Raw genomic sequence first — 20,411 nt, 5'->3', positions numbered from 1 at the left:
ACCCCCCGCCCCAGGACCCTGCTGGCGCTGGGCTGCCATGTGGGCATGGCGGACGAGAAGGCGGAAGACAACCTGAAGAAGACAAAACTCCCCAAGACGTGAGTGTGGGCGGCCCGGACCCCACGTGGGGGAGAGAGTAGGGGGCCGGGGATGCCGTGGTGAGGGCTGGAGCAGTTGAGGTGGGGGGAGGCTGAGGTCAGAAACCAAGGGGCTGTGGGTTAGGGTGGAGGTCATAGGACCAGGGGTCGGGGCTCTGGAGTCAGTGGTGAGTGTCCTGGGGAGGTGTCAGGAATGCGGAGTTAGGCATTCCCGAGAGAGAGTGGGAGTGAGTCGGACCCAGGGTCAGGGTCTGCCATGGAGTCCGGGAAAATGAGAGAACAGAGGTAATATCTCTGAGTTAGAGGTGAGGGGTCAATGGAAAGAGGTGAGAAATTGTTAGAGTTGTAAGTAAGGGATCCTAAAATTATAGATGAGAGATCAGAGGTCCTGGGGATAGATGCCAAGGTTCAAAGGTCAAGGACTCCAAAGCCAGGAGTTTGGAATGATAGGGTCCTGGGATCGGAGGTAAGAAGCCTCAAAGTTAGAAGTGAGGGGTCAGAGAGTTCCAGGGTGAGAGACGAGGCTCCCAAAATCAAGATGAAGGGGTCACAGAGGCCAGAGGTCAGTGAAGTCAAAGCCCTTGCTAGGGTCACAGGATCCTGGGGTCAGAAGTCAAGTATATCAAAGCTTATTTAAGGGAGTCATAGAACCCTGATGTCAGAGACCAAAGGTCAGAAATTTCAAAGCTCAAGGCTAAAGATCATGGAATCCTAAGGACAAGGGTCAGAAGTCAGGGATCCCATAGCACAGAGCCTAGAAGTGGAGGTGAGGGTCTTGTCCCACCGAACCCCGCCACACCCGCAGGTACATGATGAGCAATGGGTACAAGCCGGCGCCTCTGGACCTGAGCCACGTGAGACTGACGCCCGCGCAGACGATGCTGGTGGACCGGCTGGCGGAGAACGGACACAATGTGTGGGCACGAGACCGAGTGGCCCAGGGCTGGACCTACAGCTCTGTGCAGGACATCCCTGCGCGCCGGAACCCTCGCCTTGTGCCCTACCGCCTGCTGGACGAGGCCACCAAGCGCAGCAACCGGGACAGCCTCTGCCAGGCCGTGCGCACCCTGCTGGGCTACGGTTACAACATTGAACCGCCCGACCAGGAGCCCAGTGAGTGCTGACCACAGGCCCCTGACCCTGACCCCTACCCTGACCCTAACGCCGGCCCTTGACTCCTGATCTCTGACCCAACTCGCCTCTCAATGGGCTACATCTACAGCACTGACCCTCTCCCCCCAACCCTGACACTCTGTCCCTGACCCTGAACCTCATCTTGACCACTGACCTTGACCTGACTCAAGCCCTGCCTGGGCTACGGCTGCGACACTGAACAGCCAGACCAGGAACCCAGTGAGCGCTAACCCTGACCCTGACTCCAATTCCTGACCCCCAGCTACGACCCCTAACTCCTAACCTCTCGACTGTAGCTATAACATGGAGCCACCCAACCAAGGACTTAGAGAGCCTCTAATCCCTACTCCTAACTTGACTCCTGACCTATCACTGACCCCCCAATCCCAGCCTCAACCCCTAACCCTGACTGTGGTCCTCAACTTTCAATTTCTTAACCCAGCCGCAATTTCTATCCCCTCCCTGACCCTGACTCTCTCTTCCTGATCCTGCTCTCAACCCTTGATTCTTACCATTGACCTTAATCTTGACCCTTCACCCCGGACCATGACCGTGACTGACCCGACTTTCTTCCTCCATGCCTCTGTCACTAGTTCCTCTGTGAAGCTCTGACTGCAGAGGGATGGAGGAGAAGTCTCAGTAGGTCCCTCCTGCCTCTCTGTGACTGCTCTGAGATTCCCCAGTTCTTCCCTAACACCAAGAATTGTCCCTTTCCTCCCAGCCCCCGAAAGGCCCTCACCTTTCCTGGTCTCTCCCACCAACCCAGCCTCTCTAACTCTGCCTGACCCCATCTGTAGGTCAGGCGGAGAGGCAGTCTCGCTGGGACCGGGTGCGCATCTTCAGGGCAGAGAAATCCTATGTGGTGCAGAGCGGCCGCTGGTACTTCGAGTTTGAGGCAGTCACCACCGGCGAGATGCGAGTGGGCTGGGCGAGGCCTGAGCTGCGGCCTGATGTGGAGCTGGGAGCTGATGAGCTGGCCTATGTCTTCAATGGGCACCGCGTGGGTAGCTCCCTGGGCTCCACTCTGCCTGGCTCTGTGGTCCTTCCCACAGCTGACACGCTCCAGCCCTGCCTCTACCTGTGCCTCACTCTGTCTGCCCATCTCTGACTCTACCTTCCCACTCATCTATCATTCTTCCACGTATCCTTCCCTCTCTCTGTCCACGCATATGTCCATCCATCATCCATCTCTCTATCCAACCATCCGTCTGTCCATTCATCCATCCTTCTCATCTGTCCAAAGAATCATTTAGTCATCCACGTTGCCATCTATTCATGTAGTTGTTAGTTCAGCAATTCACCTGTTTAATCAATTTGTGATTTCATTTATCCATTCATCTATCCAATAATTTAATGCATAAATACATCATCTATTTATCCATCCACCCATCCGTCTACCTATGTGTCTGTCTACACTTTCTTCCTTCCCTGCATCAACCCAGGTAGACTCTCAGCTTTCATTTCGTTCTTCCATCCAGCCATATACCCTGCTTCGTATCCATCCATCTCATTATCCATTTATCTATTCTGGGGGCATATGGGTATATTTGGGTTCGTATGGGGGACATTGACAGGTTAGTTTTTCCTTTCCACCCCTCTACTTGCTGCTGTCCCCAACCCTCCACTAGCACTTTGGTGGTCTGTGTAACCCCAGCCCCAGTCATGGAAACAATAGAGAACCCAGGCAGAAGGGATGAGATACAGAGATTAGTGGGAGGGGAAAGCATGAAAGCTTATCCTTTAAGGATCATGGATGCAAACGTGGGGTAAGATGGGGGACACCGTGGGGGTGAACCCTCTTCTGTCCCACATGCCCTGGACCTGACACTTGTATCTTTACGTCTCCCCTTGCTTCTGTATCTCTCCATTCCTCTGCGTGTCTCTCCTGCACCACATCTTCCCCTTGCCTCCTCACAGGGTCAGCGCTGGCACTTGGGCAGTGAACTGTTTGGGCGTCCCTGGCAGTCAGGTGATGTCGTGGGCTGCATGATCGACCTCACAGAGAACACCATTATCTTCACCCTCAACGGCGAGGTCCTCATGTCCGATTCAGGCTCTGAAACAGCCTTCCGGGATATTGAGATTGGGGATGGTGAGGGCTGGCCTTGTGGCCCCTTTCTGGTTTTCTTCCGTCTCACCTGACCCTACGCTGTCCCCTCCAGCCCCCGACTCTTCCATCCCTTCTTTCCACAGTACCTCCTTCCCCATGGCTGCCCCTGCCCTGCCCTGTCCATCTATCCTCACCCCTGCCCATCTATCCTCACCCCTGCCCATCTATCCCCTCCCACTAGGCTTCCTGCCCGTCTGCAGCTTGGGACCTGGCCAGGTGGGTCACCTGAACCTGGGCCAGGATGTGAGCTCCCTGCGGTTCTTTGCCATCTGTGGCCTCCAGGAAGGTTTTGAGCCATTTGCCATCAACATGCAGCGCCCGGTCACTACCTGGTTCAGCAAAAGCCTTCCCCAGTTTGAGGCCATGCGCCCTGAGCATCCCCACTATGAGGTGAGGACCAACCCCGCTCAGTACGCTCTGATCTGCTTCCAAATCTCATTCTCCCCACAGTTCTCTTCCCCAAGCTTCTCTTTGGCTTCTTTGTTAGCCCACTAACCGTGTAGAAGTGGGTGTCAGGATCATGGGCTCCCAGGGCTGCCTTGTAGGGTATAACCTTGGCAAACTACACCTTTCTGAGCTCCAGGTACCGTGCCTACAAAATGGGGGAAGGGAGAAAAGAGAAGCTGGATTAAGTGACCCCAGTGGACATTTCCAGCCCTTATAACTATCTAATCCTACAACAAGGTTTAAAGAAATATAAATCACTGGGTACATTTTGACACCTTCCTTACTAACTGTTATCTATGGTGGTATTTTGGGGGTTTGTTTGTTTGTTTGTTTGTTTTATTTATTGCCGCACCACAGAGCACAGCAGTAAGCTTGTGGGATCTTAGTTCCCCAACCAGGCATTGAACCCGGGTCCTTGGCAGTGAGAGCAAGGAGTGCTAACCACTGGACCGCCAGGGAATTCCCATGGGTTTATTTATTTTTAGTAACTCTTCATTAATCTGGTATCCTAATTTTTAGACCCTAGTGCCTTTCTTTCCCAAGGTTAAACTCAGGGTCAGATTCTGACAATAAAAACCCGCATAAATCGAAGTGATAGTCTTTTTCTCAACCTGGGAAGAACTTGAATTCCACGTGGCTAAGCTTCAGCTGGTACTTTAGAATCAGACCTGGAGTTGGCCTTTTACCTGCTGTATGACCTGGGCCTGTGACTGTCTCCTCCTGAGCCTCAGTTTTCCCATCCTAGGCATCGTTCAGATCTCCCTCTCACATTCTGTCTCTCTTTCTCTTTCCTGAATTATTTAGGTAAGTTGGAGACGTCACGCCTCTTTATCCCTAAATATTTCAATGTGCATTTCTTCAGAACAGGCTGTGCTCTTACAGAGCTGCAGTTATGAAAATCAGGAAAATTTACATTGATACATACTGTTACCTAATTTACAATCCATATTCAAATTTTGTTAATCGTGGCAATGATGTCTCTTTTTATTTTTCTGGTCCAAAATCCAATCCGCAGTTACACGTTGCAGTTAGCTGTTATGTCTCTTTAGTCTTCAATGTAGAATGTTTCTGAGTGTTTCTTTGTCTGTCATGATATTGACATTTTTGAAGAGTACAGACCAGTTATTTTGCAGAATATTCCTCATGTATTTGGCGCGAATACCATAGCAAAGAGGTTGTGTTCTTCTTGATGCAGAATATCAGGGCGGCACATCATATCATTATGTCTTATTACTGATTACATTAACTTTGACTATTTGGTTATGGTGGAGTCTGCCAAGTTTCTCCACCATCAAGTTACTACTTTTCTCTTTATAATTAATAAATAATTTGTGGGAAGGCATTTTAAGGCTAGGTAAAAACGGAAGGGTTTTAAACAGGGGAATGTCCAGTCTAGATCTGAGTTTTGGAAAGGTCTCTATTGACAGTGGATTGTAGGAGGCGAGAGTGGGAGCACGAAGACCAGAGAGGTGCCTGGGGCGGGAGAGGATGGTGGGGAAGACGTGAACCTCCCAATCCCTGCCACTGCCAGATGGTGTTCTCAACCCAAAGAACAGCATGCTAGACAGCAGTGAGAATGAATAAACTAACCTACCCACAACCACATGGACGAATCTCACAGACGTAATGTTGAATGAAAGAAGCCAGACACAAAAGAGCACATACTGTAGGATCCCATTCACAGAAAGTTCAAGAATGGGCAAAGCTAATCTGTGATGTGCTAAGTCAGAAGGGTGTTAACTGTGAACGAATAATCATCGGACATTTAGTTACTTTGCATACCAATCACAGGAAGGAGATGGTCAGTAGGCTTGCCAAGGAGCAGAGGCAAAACAGGATTTATAAGAGAGATGAGAGAGAGGGGAGAAAACGACCCTGCAGACAGTCTTGGTTGCACAGTTTTGGGGTGAATTCACTGGCTGGTGAGGAGTGCAGAGGTCTCTCTTGGCAATTGGTCCTTGAGGAGGTCAACTTGAGGTGGGGCATCAAAGAAAGGGAACTGCTCCAGTTGTTTATGGAATCTCCAGAAAACTTGAGAGTCTGCCTTTGGAGCGCACAGGCCAGACGCCTGTCCCTCTCTCAGCTCCTGCCCTTTATTTAGGCCAGGTCGGTGCATTTCCCTCATCAGAATCCCTCACTATCTTCGAGAGTGTAGTGACTAAACGGGCACTGAGGGAGCTCCCAGGGGGACTGGTGGTGTTCCATTTCTCCATCTGAGTGCTGGGTACACAGGCGTGGTCCCTCCAGAACCTCATTGTGCTGTGCACTTACGATGTGTGCATTCTTCTGAGTGTTACATTTCCACAAACAACAAGTCTAACAAAAATTCATCTGGGGAGCCTTTAAAAAAATCTGACCCTTCTGGGCTGCTCTCCCCAAGACGTCTCCCCAAGAGAGCAGGAGGGCAGAGACCTTGTTCTGTTCACTGATGTGTTCCCAGCACTTGGAACAGTACCTGGCACACAGTAGGTGCTCAGGAAATATTCGTGTAGTGTTAGATGGATGGATGGGTGAATGGATGGATGGATGGATTGGTGGACGGAAGGATGGAAGAATGAATGGGTGGATGGGTGGATGACCTGGTCTGGAGTGAGCCCTGTGTGCAGGAAGGTTTTGAAAGCTCCCCAAGTGATTCCAGTGTCTGACCAGGGCTGCCCACTGTACAAAGGTGTCCAGACAAAGGTAGACAGAAAGCTGAATGCACCCCACGGCCAAGCTGTGTGTCCCATGGGAGTTCGTACGCTCGGAGGAGTGAGTCTTTGGCTAATTCTCACACAGTGCTCTGAGGCCTAATGGTGACTCTGTGTGTAATAAGGTTTAGGACCAATGGCCTAGCTCACCCTCCTGGCTCAGTGCTTCCTGCCTCCCCCCCACAGGTGACTCGTGTGGACGGCACCGTGGATACACCCCCCTGCCTGCGCCTGACCCACCGCACGTGGGGCTCCCAGAACAGTCTGGTGGAGATGCTCTTTCTGCGGCTCAGCCTTCCGGTCCAGTTCCACCAGCACTTCCGCTGCACCGCGGGGGCCACCCCTCTGGCACCCCCTGGCCTGCAGCCTCCTGCTGAGGATGAGGCCCGGGCAGCGGAGCCCGATCCCGACTATGAAAACCTGCGCCGCTCAGCTGGGCACTGGGGCGAGGCTGAGCTGGGCAAAGAAGGAACTGGCAAGGATGGGTCATCCGGGGGCACCGCCCAGGCTGGGGTAGAGGCCCAGCCTCCCAGGGCAGAGAATGAGAAGGATGCTACCACAGAGAAGAACAAGAAGAGAGGGTGAGTCAAGGGTGGGGCAGGGTGGGGTTTGGGGGTCTGTCCTGGGACCCCCAATTAGGCAACCTCAATAACTTGAGAAACCCCACTGTATCCCAAAGTGGGCCCATATATGCTAAATGGGGTCAGATTACTGAGGGATCCTGTTATGTCTCGAGTGAACGCTATTATTTCCCTGGGATGCTCTAATTTCCCTGAGAATGTAAAATCGGGATGCCCCACTATATCTATGGAGAACTCCACGGTCCTTGGGGTACCAAAGCTTTTCATCCAATGGACTTCATTATCTGTGAACACTAAAGGGGACCTCAGAATCTTGGGAAAGTTGACTGTACCCCAAGGTATCCCAGTGAGCATCTTTGGTCTTCTAAATTGGGGTCACTTCTGTGTCTCAAATGTACCCCCAAAAACTAACTTCAAGGGAGACCCTCAAAGGGCATTAAATTTGAAATGAAACTAAATCTGCTTTTCCCCTACTGTGGCAGTAGTTTTTAGTGGGATTTAGTTCTGTGTCTCTTGAGGGGATGTTTGGAAATGATGGGAGATTTTTAGTTATCACAGTTTTGGGGGGAGGTACTGCTTGCTGGGGGCTCCAGGGATTCTACATGTCTTCAATGTACAAGACAGTGCCCAATGAAGAATTGTCCTTTCCCAAATGCCTTTAGCACCCATATGAGAAATGGTGACTTAGGGGACCATTGTATGCTCCCCAAGGGAACCTCCATGTTCCCAGAGGCACCTTTAAATCTGGGTAACCCGGCATCCGAAAGCACAGAGCTCCTCCAGGGTGGACTTTGCTGGTGCAGCTGGGAATTTCATCCCTCTAGAGGCGAGGCCTTGGGTATTAGAAACGGGGCTTATTTAGGATGGATGTGGAGGCACAAACGTTGTGATGGAGAAGGCTGGGGAGCTGGGCTTGAGAGTGAGTCTCATGACAGCCTCTCCTCTTCACCACCAGGTTCTTGTTCAAGGCCAAGAAGGCCGCCATGATGACCCAGCCACCAGCCACCCCCACTCTGCCCCGACTCCCTCACGAGGTGGTGCCTGCTGACGACCGTGATGACCCTGAGATCATCCTCAATACCACGACGGTGCGAACCGGGGACCCTCAACTTCAGCCCCCCCCCCAGATCTCCAAACTTCATGCCGTAATCCCCAGTAATTGCCCTTATCTGGGGACACCCCAATATATACTGGAGACCACAAAATACAGCACACATCAATTTAACCCTTTGAACCCCTAAATCCGTATAGCTAGGGGCCTAAAGATTGCAGGGAACACAATGAAGCCATGGGGCACACTGGTATAACTCCCAGGGCCCCCCAAATCCCAGGGATAAGCCAACATAGACTCCGCACCCCAATATTTGGGTTCACCCATATAAACTCAACACCCCAAATTTAGTAGCTATTCTAGTATATTCCTGGGAACCAAAATTCACAATTATTCCAATACAGTTTGGGGATTCGCCAAATCTGGAATCTTTTCTGAGACAAACAGCCTAGTGGTTAGGGTCGCAGGCTACCTGGGTGTCACTTCACGGCTCTATGTCTTCTCTTCTGGGGAAGCGCTATGGTTTCCCCATCAGTAAAATGGAGATAAAAAGTGTATCCACTTGATGGTGATTGTAAGGATTTAAGTGAGTTCATTTGTGAGCTATTTGTTAGCTATTATTTATTTATAACTTTGCTGTATAACCTGGGGAGGGACCCAAATTTGGGTGTATCACAAAACAGGCCCAAAGGATTCCCGAATCTAGGAATACATCAGTAAACACAGAAACAGAGGGACACAGACCCAGGGGGTCTCAAATCCAGCAACTTCTTGTTAAACTCCCAGAGGACACTGAGAATCCAGAGAAATCAACTCAGAGTCTCAGGGAAGCCCACTGACCACCAGTCCCCCCTTTGCCTCTTCAGTACTATTATTCCGTGAGGGTCTTCGCCGGCCAGGAGCCCAGCTGCGTGTGGGTGGGCTGGGTCACCCCCGACTACCATCAGCACGACATGAACTTCGACCTCAGCAAGGTCCGGGTGGTGACGGTGACCATGGGGGACGAGCAAGGCAACATCCACAGCAGGTGCGGGGAGGGGCGGGGGCCGTGGGAGACCGGAGGTCAGCGCTGGGCGCCTCCTCCTTTCCTCCCCTCTTCCTGCTCGTCTTCCTCCCACGGCTCCTGCTCTGTGTTTTCCCTCCTCCTCTTCTTTGTCCACTTCTTCTTTTCCATTTTCTCCTCCTCTTCCATCTTGCCGTCCTCTTTCTAGTTTACCTCCTTTTTCTATTCTCTCCTCCTGCTCGCCTTCTCCTTCTCCTCGTTCTGGAAACACTCCTTTCCCCCACCAGCTTCTAAGAATTCTAGCTCCGAGGGGCTCAGGGTCTGGGGTGAGGGGTTTCAGCACTCAGGTCTGCAGGTGGCGGGTGTTTGGGGGTGGGGCTCTGAGTCATGGTATTCCGGGAGCTCAGGGAAGGGGGTGTCCAGGGTCCAGAGCGCCTTGGCTGACGATCCGGGCACTGATCACTCCTGTGTCCTCTAGCCTCAAGTGCAGCAACTGCTACATGGTGTGGGGTGGAGACTTCGTGAGCCCCGGGCAGCAGGGCCGGGTCAGCCACACGGACCTTGTCATTGGCTGCCTGGTGGACTTGGCCACTGGCCTAATGACCTTTACCGCCAACGGCAAAGAGAGCAACACCTTTTTCCAGGTAAGCCCAGCCCTCATTCAGCAACTTAGCGATAGCGTCCTCGTGTCTCAGCATCCCGGGACAGCCCTCCCAGACACCCTCTGAGGGCAGACCCCAGAGAGACAGGATAAAACAGCCTCAGGACAGGCCAGAGCTGGGAGGTTCCTGGGAGACCACCTAGGTGAACCATTCATCGAACTGACATCCAGAAAGGGGGAGACAGAGCAGAGCCTTGACTTTGGAGAGAGGTCCATATCCCTCTTGGGCTGGGTGATACCAGTCGCCACCTTTTCACCAATCAGGGAACATCCTAGGATGGGCCAAAATTCTAAGGTGGGATTTTCCTTTTCATCACTTTATTATGAAAGATTTCAAGCATACAGCAAAATTAAAGGAATTGTATCATGAATGCCCAAATACCTACTACCACGAATCTGCTATCTATCCCTTAATCCATCTAACTTTATTTATTTTATAAAACTTTATTTTAAATGGAGAATTTAAAAAATATGCAAAACTAGAATAGCATAATGAGCCTCCATGTCCCCATTACATAGCTCCAGCTAGTACCCACTCACGGCCAACCTTGATCCATCTTTATCCACACCCACTGGAGGATTTTGAAGGAAATCCCAGATATCATATGGGTTGTCTCTTTTCAGTATGTATCTCTAAAAGTTAAGGATTCTTTTTAAAAACATAACCACAATACCACTATTATCTTTTAAAAAACCCCAAGAATTCTTAGATATCCCCAGATATCCAGCCCATGGTCAAACTTCTCTGGTTGTCTCAAAAATGTCTTTTTACCATTTGTTTGAATCAGAATCTAAATAAGGCGATATGTTTTAGTTGGTTGCCAAGTCCCTTCAGTCTCTTTTCGTATGTAGATTTCCCTTCCATTTTTTTCTTTTTTTCCCCTTTGAAATGTATTCATTGAAGAAACCAGCTGTCTGTCTGGTAGAACTTTGCTCCTCAAAGTGTGGTCCCTGGACCAGCAGGCTCTGCATCACCTGGGAGCCTGTTAGAAATGCAGAATCTCAGGCTCTTACCCAGACCTGCCCAATCAGAATCTGATTTTTTAAATAAATCTCAGGGCATTCGTGTGCATACTACCATCCGAAGAGTGCTGGCCTAGTTTCCCACAGGCTGAATCCGGCTGATGCACACCTGAGGTGTCATTTAAACATTTTCCTCTGTCCCCTGTATTTTCTTGCAAACTGGGAGATGGGTCCAGATTAGATTGGATTAGATTCCGGTTTGGCAAGACTGCTTCACAGATAGTGGTGTTTGTTGTGTTAGAACCTGGGTGGGTTTCTCTTCAAAGATCAGAGGGGCGGGACTTCCCTGGTGGCGCAGTGGTTAAGAATCCGCCTGCCGGGCTTCCCTGGTGGCGCAGTGGTTGAGAATCTGCCTGCCAATGCAGGGGACACGGGTTCGAGCCCTGGTCTGGGAAGATCCCACATGCCACGGAGCAAATGGGCCCGTGAGCCACAACTACTGAGCCTGTGCGTCTGGAGCCTGTGCTCCGCAACAAGAGAGGCCACGATAGTGAGAGGCCCGCGCACCGCGATGAAGAGTGGCCCCAGCTCGCCGCAACTAGAGAAAGCCCTCGTGCAGAAACGAGGACCCAACACAGCCAAAAAAAAAAAAAAAAAAAAGAATCCGCCTGCCAATGCAGGGGACACGGGTTCGAGCCCTGGTCTGGGAAGATCCCACATGCCGCGGAGCAACTAAGCCCGTGCGCCACAACTGAGCCTGCGCTCTAGAGCCCGCGAGCCACAACTACTGAGCATGCGTGCCACAACTACTGAAGCCCGCGCGCCTAGAGCCCACGCTCTGCAACAAGAGAAGCCACCACAATGAGAAGCTCGCACACTGTGACGAGGAGTAGCCCCCGCTCGCCTCAACTAGAGAAAGCCCGTGTGCAGGAACAAAGACCCAACGCAGCCAAATAAATAAATAGGCGAATAAATAAATAAATAAAAATTAAAAAAAAAAAAAGATCAGAGGGGCTGCAGGGAAAGGCAGTCAGAGGACGCTTTTTGAACTGTGAAGATTAAGTAAGTGCTTGGGAGAGAAACAGGAATGGCATTCGTGGGTGGGGGTGGGCACGATGTGCGCGAAGACCCGGACGACAGGTTGCCCTGGGGGAGGTGGAGGAGGTTGGCCTCACTGGATCAGAGGTGGTGCAGCCCATGAGCCACTTCAGGGCTCTTGTGGAGCCTCCAGTGCCTGAGTTTGGATCTGTAGACAGCAGCAGCATCAGGCTGGGGCAACTGGCTCCCGAGTCGGGGATCCAGAGTCAATACCACCTCCAGTTCGTCTTCTTCCTCACCCTGCCCTCTTCTCCCTTCCCAGGTGGAACCCAATACAAAGCTGTTTCCTGCTGTCTTTGTCCTGCCGACACACCAGAACGTCATCCAGTTTGAGCTGGGGAAGCAGAAGGTCAGGGTGCAGTGATGGGGCACTAAGGGGGGCAGGCTGAGGACAGAGGTATGGGAGGTCAGGCTGGCAGAGCGGCTGAAGTGGGGGGAGAAATCCGGGAGGGCTTCTTGGAAACAGAGTGGCAGGAGAGACAGGGTGGGGAATCCTGACATGTGCGTACCCCTGTGTCCCCAGAACATCATGCCGCTGTCGGCCGCCATGTTTATGAGCGAGCGCAAGAACCCCACCCCACAGTGCCCGCCGCGGCTCGAGATGCAGATGCTGATGCCCGTGTCGTGGAGCCGCATGCCCAACCACTTCCTGCAGGTGGACACGCGACGTGCGGGCGAGCGGCTGGGCTGGGCTGTGCAGTGCCAGGAGCCGCTGACCATGATGGCGCTGCACATCCCCGAGGAGAACCGGTCAGGGACAGCCCCGGCGCCCATGGGTGGGGCGGATACTGCAAGCCCTCTGGGGTCTGGATCCCACCCGGTGCCCCTCCCCACTACCCCGGGACTCCACACAACACCCCAGGAAGCCCCAGGCCTACCTTACCATCCCCAGATAACACTCCAGGGGGCTCTAAATCCCTTTCAGCAGGCTCAGACCCACCTCAGGGGACCCAGACTCAGCCCAGGCATCCCCAGCTAACACCCCAGTGGACTCCAGACTCACCCACGGGCTCCAAACCCATTGCAGGGAGTCCAGATCCACATCAAGGAGACCACACAACACCCCAGGGGCCTCAAGTGCACCTCAGAGAGTCTTGCACATTATTCAGACAGGCCTGGAGGCACCCCAGGTTCTCTTGGACATACCCAGGAGACTTTAGAGGTATCCCTTGGAGATATCTAACCTGCTCCAGGGAACCCAGACACACCGAGCTAAAGAGTATTCATATGGATGACAGGAAAGCTTTTAAGGACTCTAAATGTGGCCAGGATCCCAGACTCACCCCAGGAAGATGCTTCATCTTTCCTTTATTCACTGATTGGACAAATAGCTCTGAGCTCCTCCTGTGTGACAGCATAATTCTAGCCTGGAGACACCAAGCTCTTGTGAACGGACATTCTAGTAATGCTCTTGTATAACTCAGGGGACTCAGACCTGCCCAGGAGGACTCAGACCCATCCCCAGGGGCCTCAGACACACCCATTTATTCATTTGTTCCTACAACAAATATTTATTGAGCACATACTATTTGCTAATTCCTTTATTTATTTATTTATTTTTGGCTGTGTTGGGTCTTCGTTGCTGCATGTGGGCTTTCTGTAGTTGCAGCGAGCGGGGGGCTACTCTTCGTTGCGGTGCGCAGGCTTCTCATTGCGGTGGCTTCTCTTGTTGCGGAGCACAGGCTCTAGGCGCGCGGGCTTCAGTAGTTGCGGCTCGCGGGCTCAGTAGTTGTGGCGCACTCGCTTAGTTGCTCTGCAGCATGTGGGATCTTCCCGGACCAGGGCTCCAACCCGTTTCCCCTGCAGGTGGATTCTTAACCACTGCGCCACCAGGGAAGCCCGCTAAGTCCTTTTTAGGTGCTGGGAATATAGCAAGCAAACAAATAAACAAAAGAGGCAGAAATGTCCTGTACTGGTGGAGTTTACATTCTGGTGGTGCTCAGATATAACCAGGGTACTCAGACCTGCCAGAGGGGGATTCAGACCCAACTTGGGATCCTAGATACATCTCAGGGTCACCAGATATTTCCCATGGACTCTTAGATCCCCAGAGTACCAGACCATCCCACAAATCCCAGATGTATGTCAGGGAGCCCCCAGACCACTGAGGGACTTCCAGAACCATTAAAAGACTCCTAGACTCAGCTCCACAGACCTCACAGAACCTTGACCCAGCAGAACACTGGGATTCGCTGCTGGGGCCACCAACACTCACCTGAGCACCTCTTTGCCTCTCTGTGGTCTGTGTCTCTGTCTCTCACCTCCTCTGCCTGCTGAGTCCCTGAACGTGGCCCATCTCCACTGCAGATGCATGGACATCCTGGAGCTGTCGGAGCGCTTGGACCTGCAGCGGTTCCACTCGCACACCCTCCGCCTCTACCGCGCTGTGTGCGCCCTGGGCAACAACCGCGTGGCACATGCTCTGTGCAGCCACGTGGACCAGGCACAGCTGCTGCACGCCCTGGAAGACGCGCACCTGCCCGGCCCCCTGCGTGCAGGTTACTACGACCTCCTCATCAGCATCCATCTCGAAAGTGCCTGCCGCAGCCGCCGCTCCATGCTCTCTGAGTACATCGTGCCCCTCACTCCTGAGACCCGTGCCATCACCCTCTTCCCGCCTGGAAAAAGAGCAGATAATGGTCCCCGCCGCTACGGCCTTCCTGGTGTCGGCGTCACCACCTCGCTGCGGCCTCCACACCATTTCTTAGCTCCCTGTTTTGTGGCTGCCCTGCCAGCTGCTGGGGTGGCAGAAGCTCCAGCCCGTCTCAGCCCCAGCATCCCTCTGGAGGCTCTTCGGGACAAAGCACTAAGAATGCTGGGGGAGGCAGTGCGAGACGGTGGGCAGCACGCACGTGACCCTGTCGGGGGCTCCGTGGAGTTCCAGTTTGTGCCCGTGCTCAAGCTTGTGTCCACCCTGCTGGTAATGACTTCCTCCTGCTTCCCTCTGTCCTGTTCTTTCACATTCCAAATCATCCATCCATCCGTACATACATACCTACATACATTCCCCTCCCATTTATACATCCAACTGCCCGTTCATCTCTCGGTCCATATACCCTTCACCTTCCAACTTATCCTTCTATCATCTACTCATTCACTTTTCCTTCCATCCATTCGTCTGCCATCTATTCATCTGTTTAGTAATCACTTCCTTCTTTCCATTCATCCATCCAACCAACCATCATTCATCCATCCTCCACCACCCTTTCCATCCATCCACCTATTCATTCAAACATACCCCCATCTTTCCATCCAAAAGTTCCTCACCTATTTATCCTTCCAGTCTCCACCCAATTATCCATCCATCCATACATGTATCCATCTATCTAACTTTCAATCTAGTTGTCCATTCATTCTTCCATTCATTCACACATCATTACATCCACCATTTCATCTATTCATCCATCCACCTACCCATTTATTTATTAATCTATCTTTCCCTTCATGCATTCAACCATCATCTTCCTTCCACCTGTGCATCCATTCATCCACCCATCCACAGATTCATCCATTTCTCCATCTTCCACCTATCTGTCCATCAATCCATGCATCTCTCTATCCATATATATTAAGACCCATCCACGTACCCACAAATCCATCCAACCATCTACACCCTTTAATTCACTCGTTCTCCATCCTTCTATCCTTTCTTCATTTCATGTACCCCTTTCATTCACATACCCATCTAATGACTCATCCATATATCCATCCATCCATCCGATTTTTCATACACAAACCTATCCACCCATCCACATATCCATCCTACCCCAGTGCCTGGTTATTTACCCATTTATCTATTTGCCCATCCACTCATTTACTTGCTTATGCGTCTGTCAAACCATCTATCCACCCACCTATCTATACATCATTTATCCTGTCATCCATCTACCCACCATCTCTTCTTCCACCTTTACCTTCACCTCTCAGTTCATTATCCACCCATCCATCCATCTCCCCATCAAACCTCTACTGTTCCATCTGTTAATTCATCCACCCAGTCACCCAGTCCTCCCCCCATTCATTCATCTCTCTCTCTTTCGCCACTATTTTTCCCTTTTATCTACCTGCTCTCCTTCCATCTGATAGCATCTTCATTATGTTGACTGAGAGCTAGCATATGCTGGGAGATATGAGGGCCTCAGGTGTAGGGTGTGTCCTGTTACAGAGTAACAAATGCTCAAGCTTGGGAAAAAGGACACTTCCTTGTGAAGGGAGAGGTGCTCATGTTTGGCTATGTAGTCTGGGCCATGTACGTGGGACACAGGGTGTGGATCTGGGGGGATCTTAAGGAGGATGGATGGCAGGGCAGGGGGATGCCATTCCTGCTTGTAAGAGGAATCATATACAGCCAATGCAGGAATGAATCTGGCCTGTGCAGGAGAAACATATCTGGAGAGTGAGGCTGGGTCTTGATTATGGAAGCCTTGCAGGCCACAGTGACAGACCCAGGCTTTGTCCCATAGGTGATGGGCATCTTTGGCGATGAGGATGTGAAACAGATCTTGAAGATGATTGAGCCTGAAGTATTCACTGAGGAAGAAGAGGAAGAGGAGGAGGAGGAAGAAGAGGAGGAAGAGGAGGATGAGGAGGAGAAGGAGGAGGATGAGGAGGAAGAGGCACGGGAGAAGGAAGATGAGGAAAAAGAGGAAGAGGAGACAGCAGAAGGGGAAAAAGAAGACGACTTGGAGGAGGGGCTGCTCCAGATGAAGTTGCCGGAGTCTGTGAAGTTACAGGTGGGCTGATTCTTCCTGTTTTCCAGCCTCCATCCCTCTGGGCTAGGGCATACAGGGTCTGGTGGGGCTTGAGTCTGGACTTTGTCCCAAGGCAGTGGGGAGCTGTGGAAGGGCATAAAGCAGTGGAGTGCTGCTGGCTTTGAATGAGCTATCTGGTTTCCATGTGGGAGGTGAATTAGAGGGATGAGACCATGGAGATGGCTGGCTTGAGGATCCAGGCAGGAGACAGTGGTGGCTGGACCAGAGCAGGGCTATGGAGTGGGGAGAGAAAGCAAGAAAAGTTTCAAGGAAGTCCTGATGGTCTCACCACCATCCCTCCTACTGCATGGCTGTCATCCCACAGATGTGTCACCTGCTGGAGTATTTCTGTGACCAAGAGCTGCAGCACCGTGTGGAGTCTCTTGCAGCCTTTGCAGAGCGCTACGTGGACAAGCTCCAGGCCAACCAGAGGGACCGCTACGGCACCCTTGTGAAAGCCTTCACCATGACTGCAGCTGAGACTGCCCGACGTACTCGCGAGTTCCGCTCCCCACCCCAGGAGCAGGTCCTCTGACCCCTGACCCCAGCTGGCCTTACTGTCTAAACCCAACCTCAACCTCTCCCCTTACTCTGATCACTGATGATACTCACTTAACCTCTCAATCTGAGCTTGACCTCTGACCCTATCCATATACTTATCTGTTACTCTTCTACCTCTCTCTGAACCAGACTTCTGAGTCACCGCAGACTGACCCTGACTCCTTTCGAACCTTTAGTCGCCCAGATATTCTTCACTAATGACCTTAGACAGGAACTCACGATTGGATCTTTGATCCTTGACTTCAGAGTTCCTGCTCTGGGGTCTCTGACCCTCATTCTAATCTTTGACCTTCCCCTAGATCAACATGCTATTGAACTTCAAAAATGCTGAGGATGAGGAAGATTGTCCTGTCCCTGAAGAGATCCAACAGGATTTGCTCGAATTTCATCAAGACCTGCTGACACACTGTGGTAAGAGAGATCAGAGAATCCTCCTCCCAAACTTGTTCTTGAGACCTGTCTTGAAGTTTTCCTAAGATTTCCTGATCTTAAATATCTACAGTATTTGTGCAGTAACTGTTGGTAAAATGAATGAGTGACTGAATGAATGAACATGTTAGTGAACAGGTAGATGATGAGTGGAAGGATATGTTTATATGGGTATTTGGGTGGATGTATATGTGGACAAATGGCTGTAGGCTATAGCTGGATGGAAGAGTGTGTGAATTGATGGAGAGAAGGATGGCCGAATAAAGAAATGGGTGAAGAGATGGCTGACTGGTTTGGATGAATGAAAAGAAGGATGGCTGGAGGGATGGATGGATGACCTCTATTTTTTCTCATAAGTCAGCTGATAATCTTACTGAGATTTTCTTATATGTGATGAGTCATTTTTCCCTGGCTGGCTTTCAAGATTTCTCTTTACCTTTGCCTTTAAGCAGTTTGAGTATGATGTATCTAGGTGTGGAGCTCAATGAATTTATCCTACTTGAGCTGTTTTTGTTTTTTGCCGCATCATGCGGTTTGTGGGATCTCAGTTCCCCAACAAGGGATCGAACCCAGGCCATGGCAGTGAAAGCCAGGAATCCTAACCACTAGGCCACCAAGTTTCTTGGATGTGTAGATTAATATTTTTCATCAAATTTGGGACTTTGAGGCCATTATTTTTCCAAATATTTTTCTGCTCCTTTCTCATCTCTCCTTCTAGGACTCCCATTATGCGTATGTTGGTACACTAGATGGTGTCCCACAGGTCTCTGAGGCTCTGTTAGTTTTTCTTCAGACTGGATAACCTCTGTTGTTCTATCTTCAAGTTCATTGATTCTTTCTCCTACCAGCTCAAGTATGCTGTTGTACCCCTCTAGTGTTTTTTAAATTTCAGTTTTTGTACTTTTCAACTCTATATGGTTATTGTTTACATTATCTACCTCTATTAATATTCTCTGTTTGATGAGACATTGTCATCATAGTTCTCTTTAATACTTTAGACTTGGTTTCCTTTAGTTCTTTGAAGATACTTGCAATAGTTGATTTAAAAGGCAAATGATTCAAGGAATGAATAAATGAACAAACATGAACATATAAAGAAACAAATGAAAAACCCCACGAATGCACACATGAATGAGAAATGAGTGAGTGAACACATGAATGAATAAAGAAGTAAATGATAAGAGGCGATTAATAAGCAATGAATGATGAATGACATGCCCTCCCTTCTTGACCACCTCCAGGAATTCAGCTGGCGGGGGAGGAGGAAGAACCGGAGGAAGAAGCCACCCTGGGCAGCCGCCTGATGGGCCTGTTGGAGAAGGTACGGCTGCTGAAGAAGAAGGAGGAGAAACCGGAGGAGGAGCCACCTGCCGAGGAGCACAAACCCCGTGAGGACTGGGGCCACCAGGGATGGCACAGGGGTGGCCCAAGCAGCCCTGCGCTTGGGGAGTTTCTGGGTCCAAGACAGGCCACCAGGAGTAGCCCAAGGGACGGGTGGATGGGTATTAATGAGAGAGGAGGAGTGGAGAGAGGGGTGAGAGAGGAGGCATGCTGGAGGCGTGGCCCCAAAGTTGGGGCTGCACAGTGTGTGTGTTGGAACAGCGTGGTGCATGGCTGCCAGAGCAGAGGCATACATCCAACCTTGGGATGGGGCAACTAATGCACCACCGTGGCTTCCATGTACTTGTGGCTTTTCTTTGTTTTTCCCTTATTTCTTGGTGAAAGTGATTACTATGCTGAGGGGTTAGGAAAGCAGCCATGATAAATGTTGGGGCCATGGGTCATTAGGCAAACTATATATTAACACCATATAACAAGGACAGAGTCCCTAACATTGGTGGAGGGTTTATTCTATTACATTCAAGAAATTTTATTGGGCCAACTCTGGGCCAGGCACTGTTGGTAGGGCCAGGGAATATAGTAGGGGGAAGAGTCAAAGTCCCTGCCCTCAAGGAATTTAGAATATTACAAAAGATACAAATATACATATACCATAATATCAGATGGCCATACATATTAAGAAGAAAACTAAAGCTGAGTGAGAGGAGAGAGAGGGACAAAGATGGAGAGGTTGGAGTGGGGGAGTGAGGTATGCAAAGATCTGGGGAAAGATGATTGGTACAGATGGAACAGCCAGTGCAAAGGCCCTGAGGCAGGAACATGCTTGGTGCGTTTAGAGACCAGTGTGGCTGGAGCAGAGTGAGCAGGAGGGGAGGTACAGAATATGAAGTCAGAAGTGATGGGTCCAGATCGTGTAGAGCAGATGGAAGGAAGGTAGGACATGTCACAGGTCATGAATTGACACCATCATTCAGTGCCAGTGCAGGAAGGTTTCTTCTGACCCTGAGACACAGGAGACATCTGTCTTCTCTCCCAGAAATCCTGGGAAGAAAAAGGGTTGGGAGAGAAAGAGAGACAGGGAGAGAAATGGATGCTGGATATAGGAGAGGAGAGTCCCGGGGACATCGCCAGGGAAAATAAAAGAGTTCATTTTTGACATAATTTTCAGATGACACCAAAGTCTTCACCGTTTTTCTTTGTGTCTGTTGTCTCCCATGATGAAAAATCAGCAGTGTTTTTACAGAACAAATGGAATTACCACTTGCACTTTCAAAGGTGCTCAGAATAATGCTCTGGTACTTTGCAGTGATACAAGTGCTTTTTCCTCTTAAAGCTTTTAGGGGGGCACTTATGGTCTGGGTATAGGGTGAAGAGGATAGGGAGACTCCTAGAGCCACAGAACAAAATCTGCCAGAATCTGCCCACTCCTGGCAGGAGGAGGGCGGGAGGTGAATGGTTAGCAACTGAGAAGCCCTCTGGAAAGAGGGGCGCCC

General features: G+C 50.8%; 1 protein-coding gene across 1 annotated transcript in view; it reads left to right on the top strand.

The window, feature by feature from the left end:
• The window catches only part of RYR1 (ryanodine receptor 1), a 117,571-nt gene that overhangs the window by 24,303 nt on the left and 72,857 nt on the right, over nt 1-20,411 (top strand). The window contains exons 23-38 of the mRNA XM_059903567.1: nt 15-98; nt 904-1,211; nt 2,030-2,232; nt 3,150-3,324; nt 3,524-3,732; nt 6,666-7,060; nt 8,016-8,148; nt 8,978-9,138; nt 9,593-9,758; nt 12,099-12,185; nt 12,360-12,586; nt 14,144-14,756; nt 16,300-16,569; nt 16,913-17,113; nt 17,448-17,559; nt 18,819-18,965. Of these exons, the coding sequence (XP_059759550.1) occupies nt 15-98; nt 904-1,211; nt 2,030-2,232; nt 3,150-3,324; nt 3,524-3,732; nt 6,666-7,060; nt 8,016-8,148; nt 8,978-9,138; nt 9,593-9,758; nt 12,099-12,185; nt 12,360-12,586; nt 14,144-14,756; nt 16,300-16,569; nt 16,913-17,113; nt 17,448-17,559; nt 18,819-18,965 (3,491 nt within the window). The remainder of the gene's footprint in view (nt 1-14; nt 99-903; nt 1,212-2,029; nt 2,233-3,149; nt 3,325-3,523; nt 3,733-6,665; nt 7,061-8,015; nt 8,149-8,977; nt 9,139-9,592; nt 9,759-12,098; nt 12,186-12,359; nt 12,587-14,143; nt 14,757-16,299; nt 16,570-16,912; nt 17,114-17,447; nt 17,560-18,818; nt 18,966-20,411) is intronic.

The sequence above is a fragment of the Balaenoptera ricei genome, chromosome 19 (genome assembly GCF_028023285.1).
Source record: "Balaenoptera ricei isolate mBalRic1 chromosome 19, mBalRic1.hap2, whole genome shotgun sequence".
Lineage (NCBI taxonomy): Eukaryota > Metazoa > Chordata > Mammalia > Artiodactyla > Balaenopteridae > Balaenoptera > Balaenoptera ricei.
The sequence above is the reverse complement of the archived record's forward strand: the minus strand, read 5'-3'. Positions and strand labels throughout refer to the sequence as shown.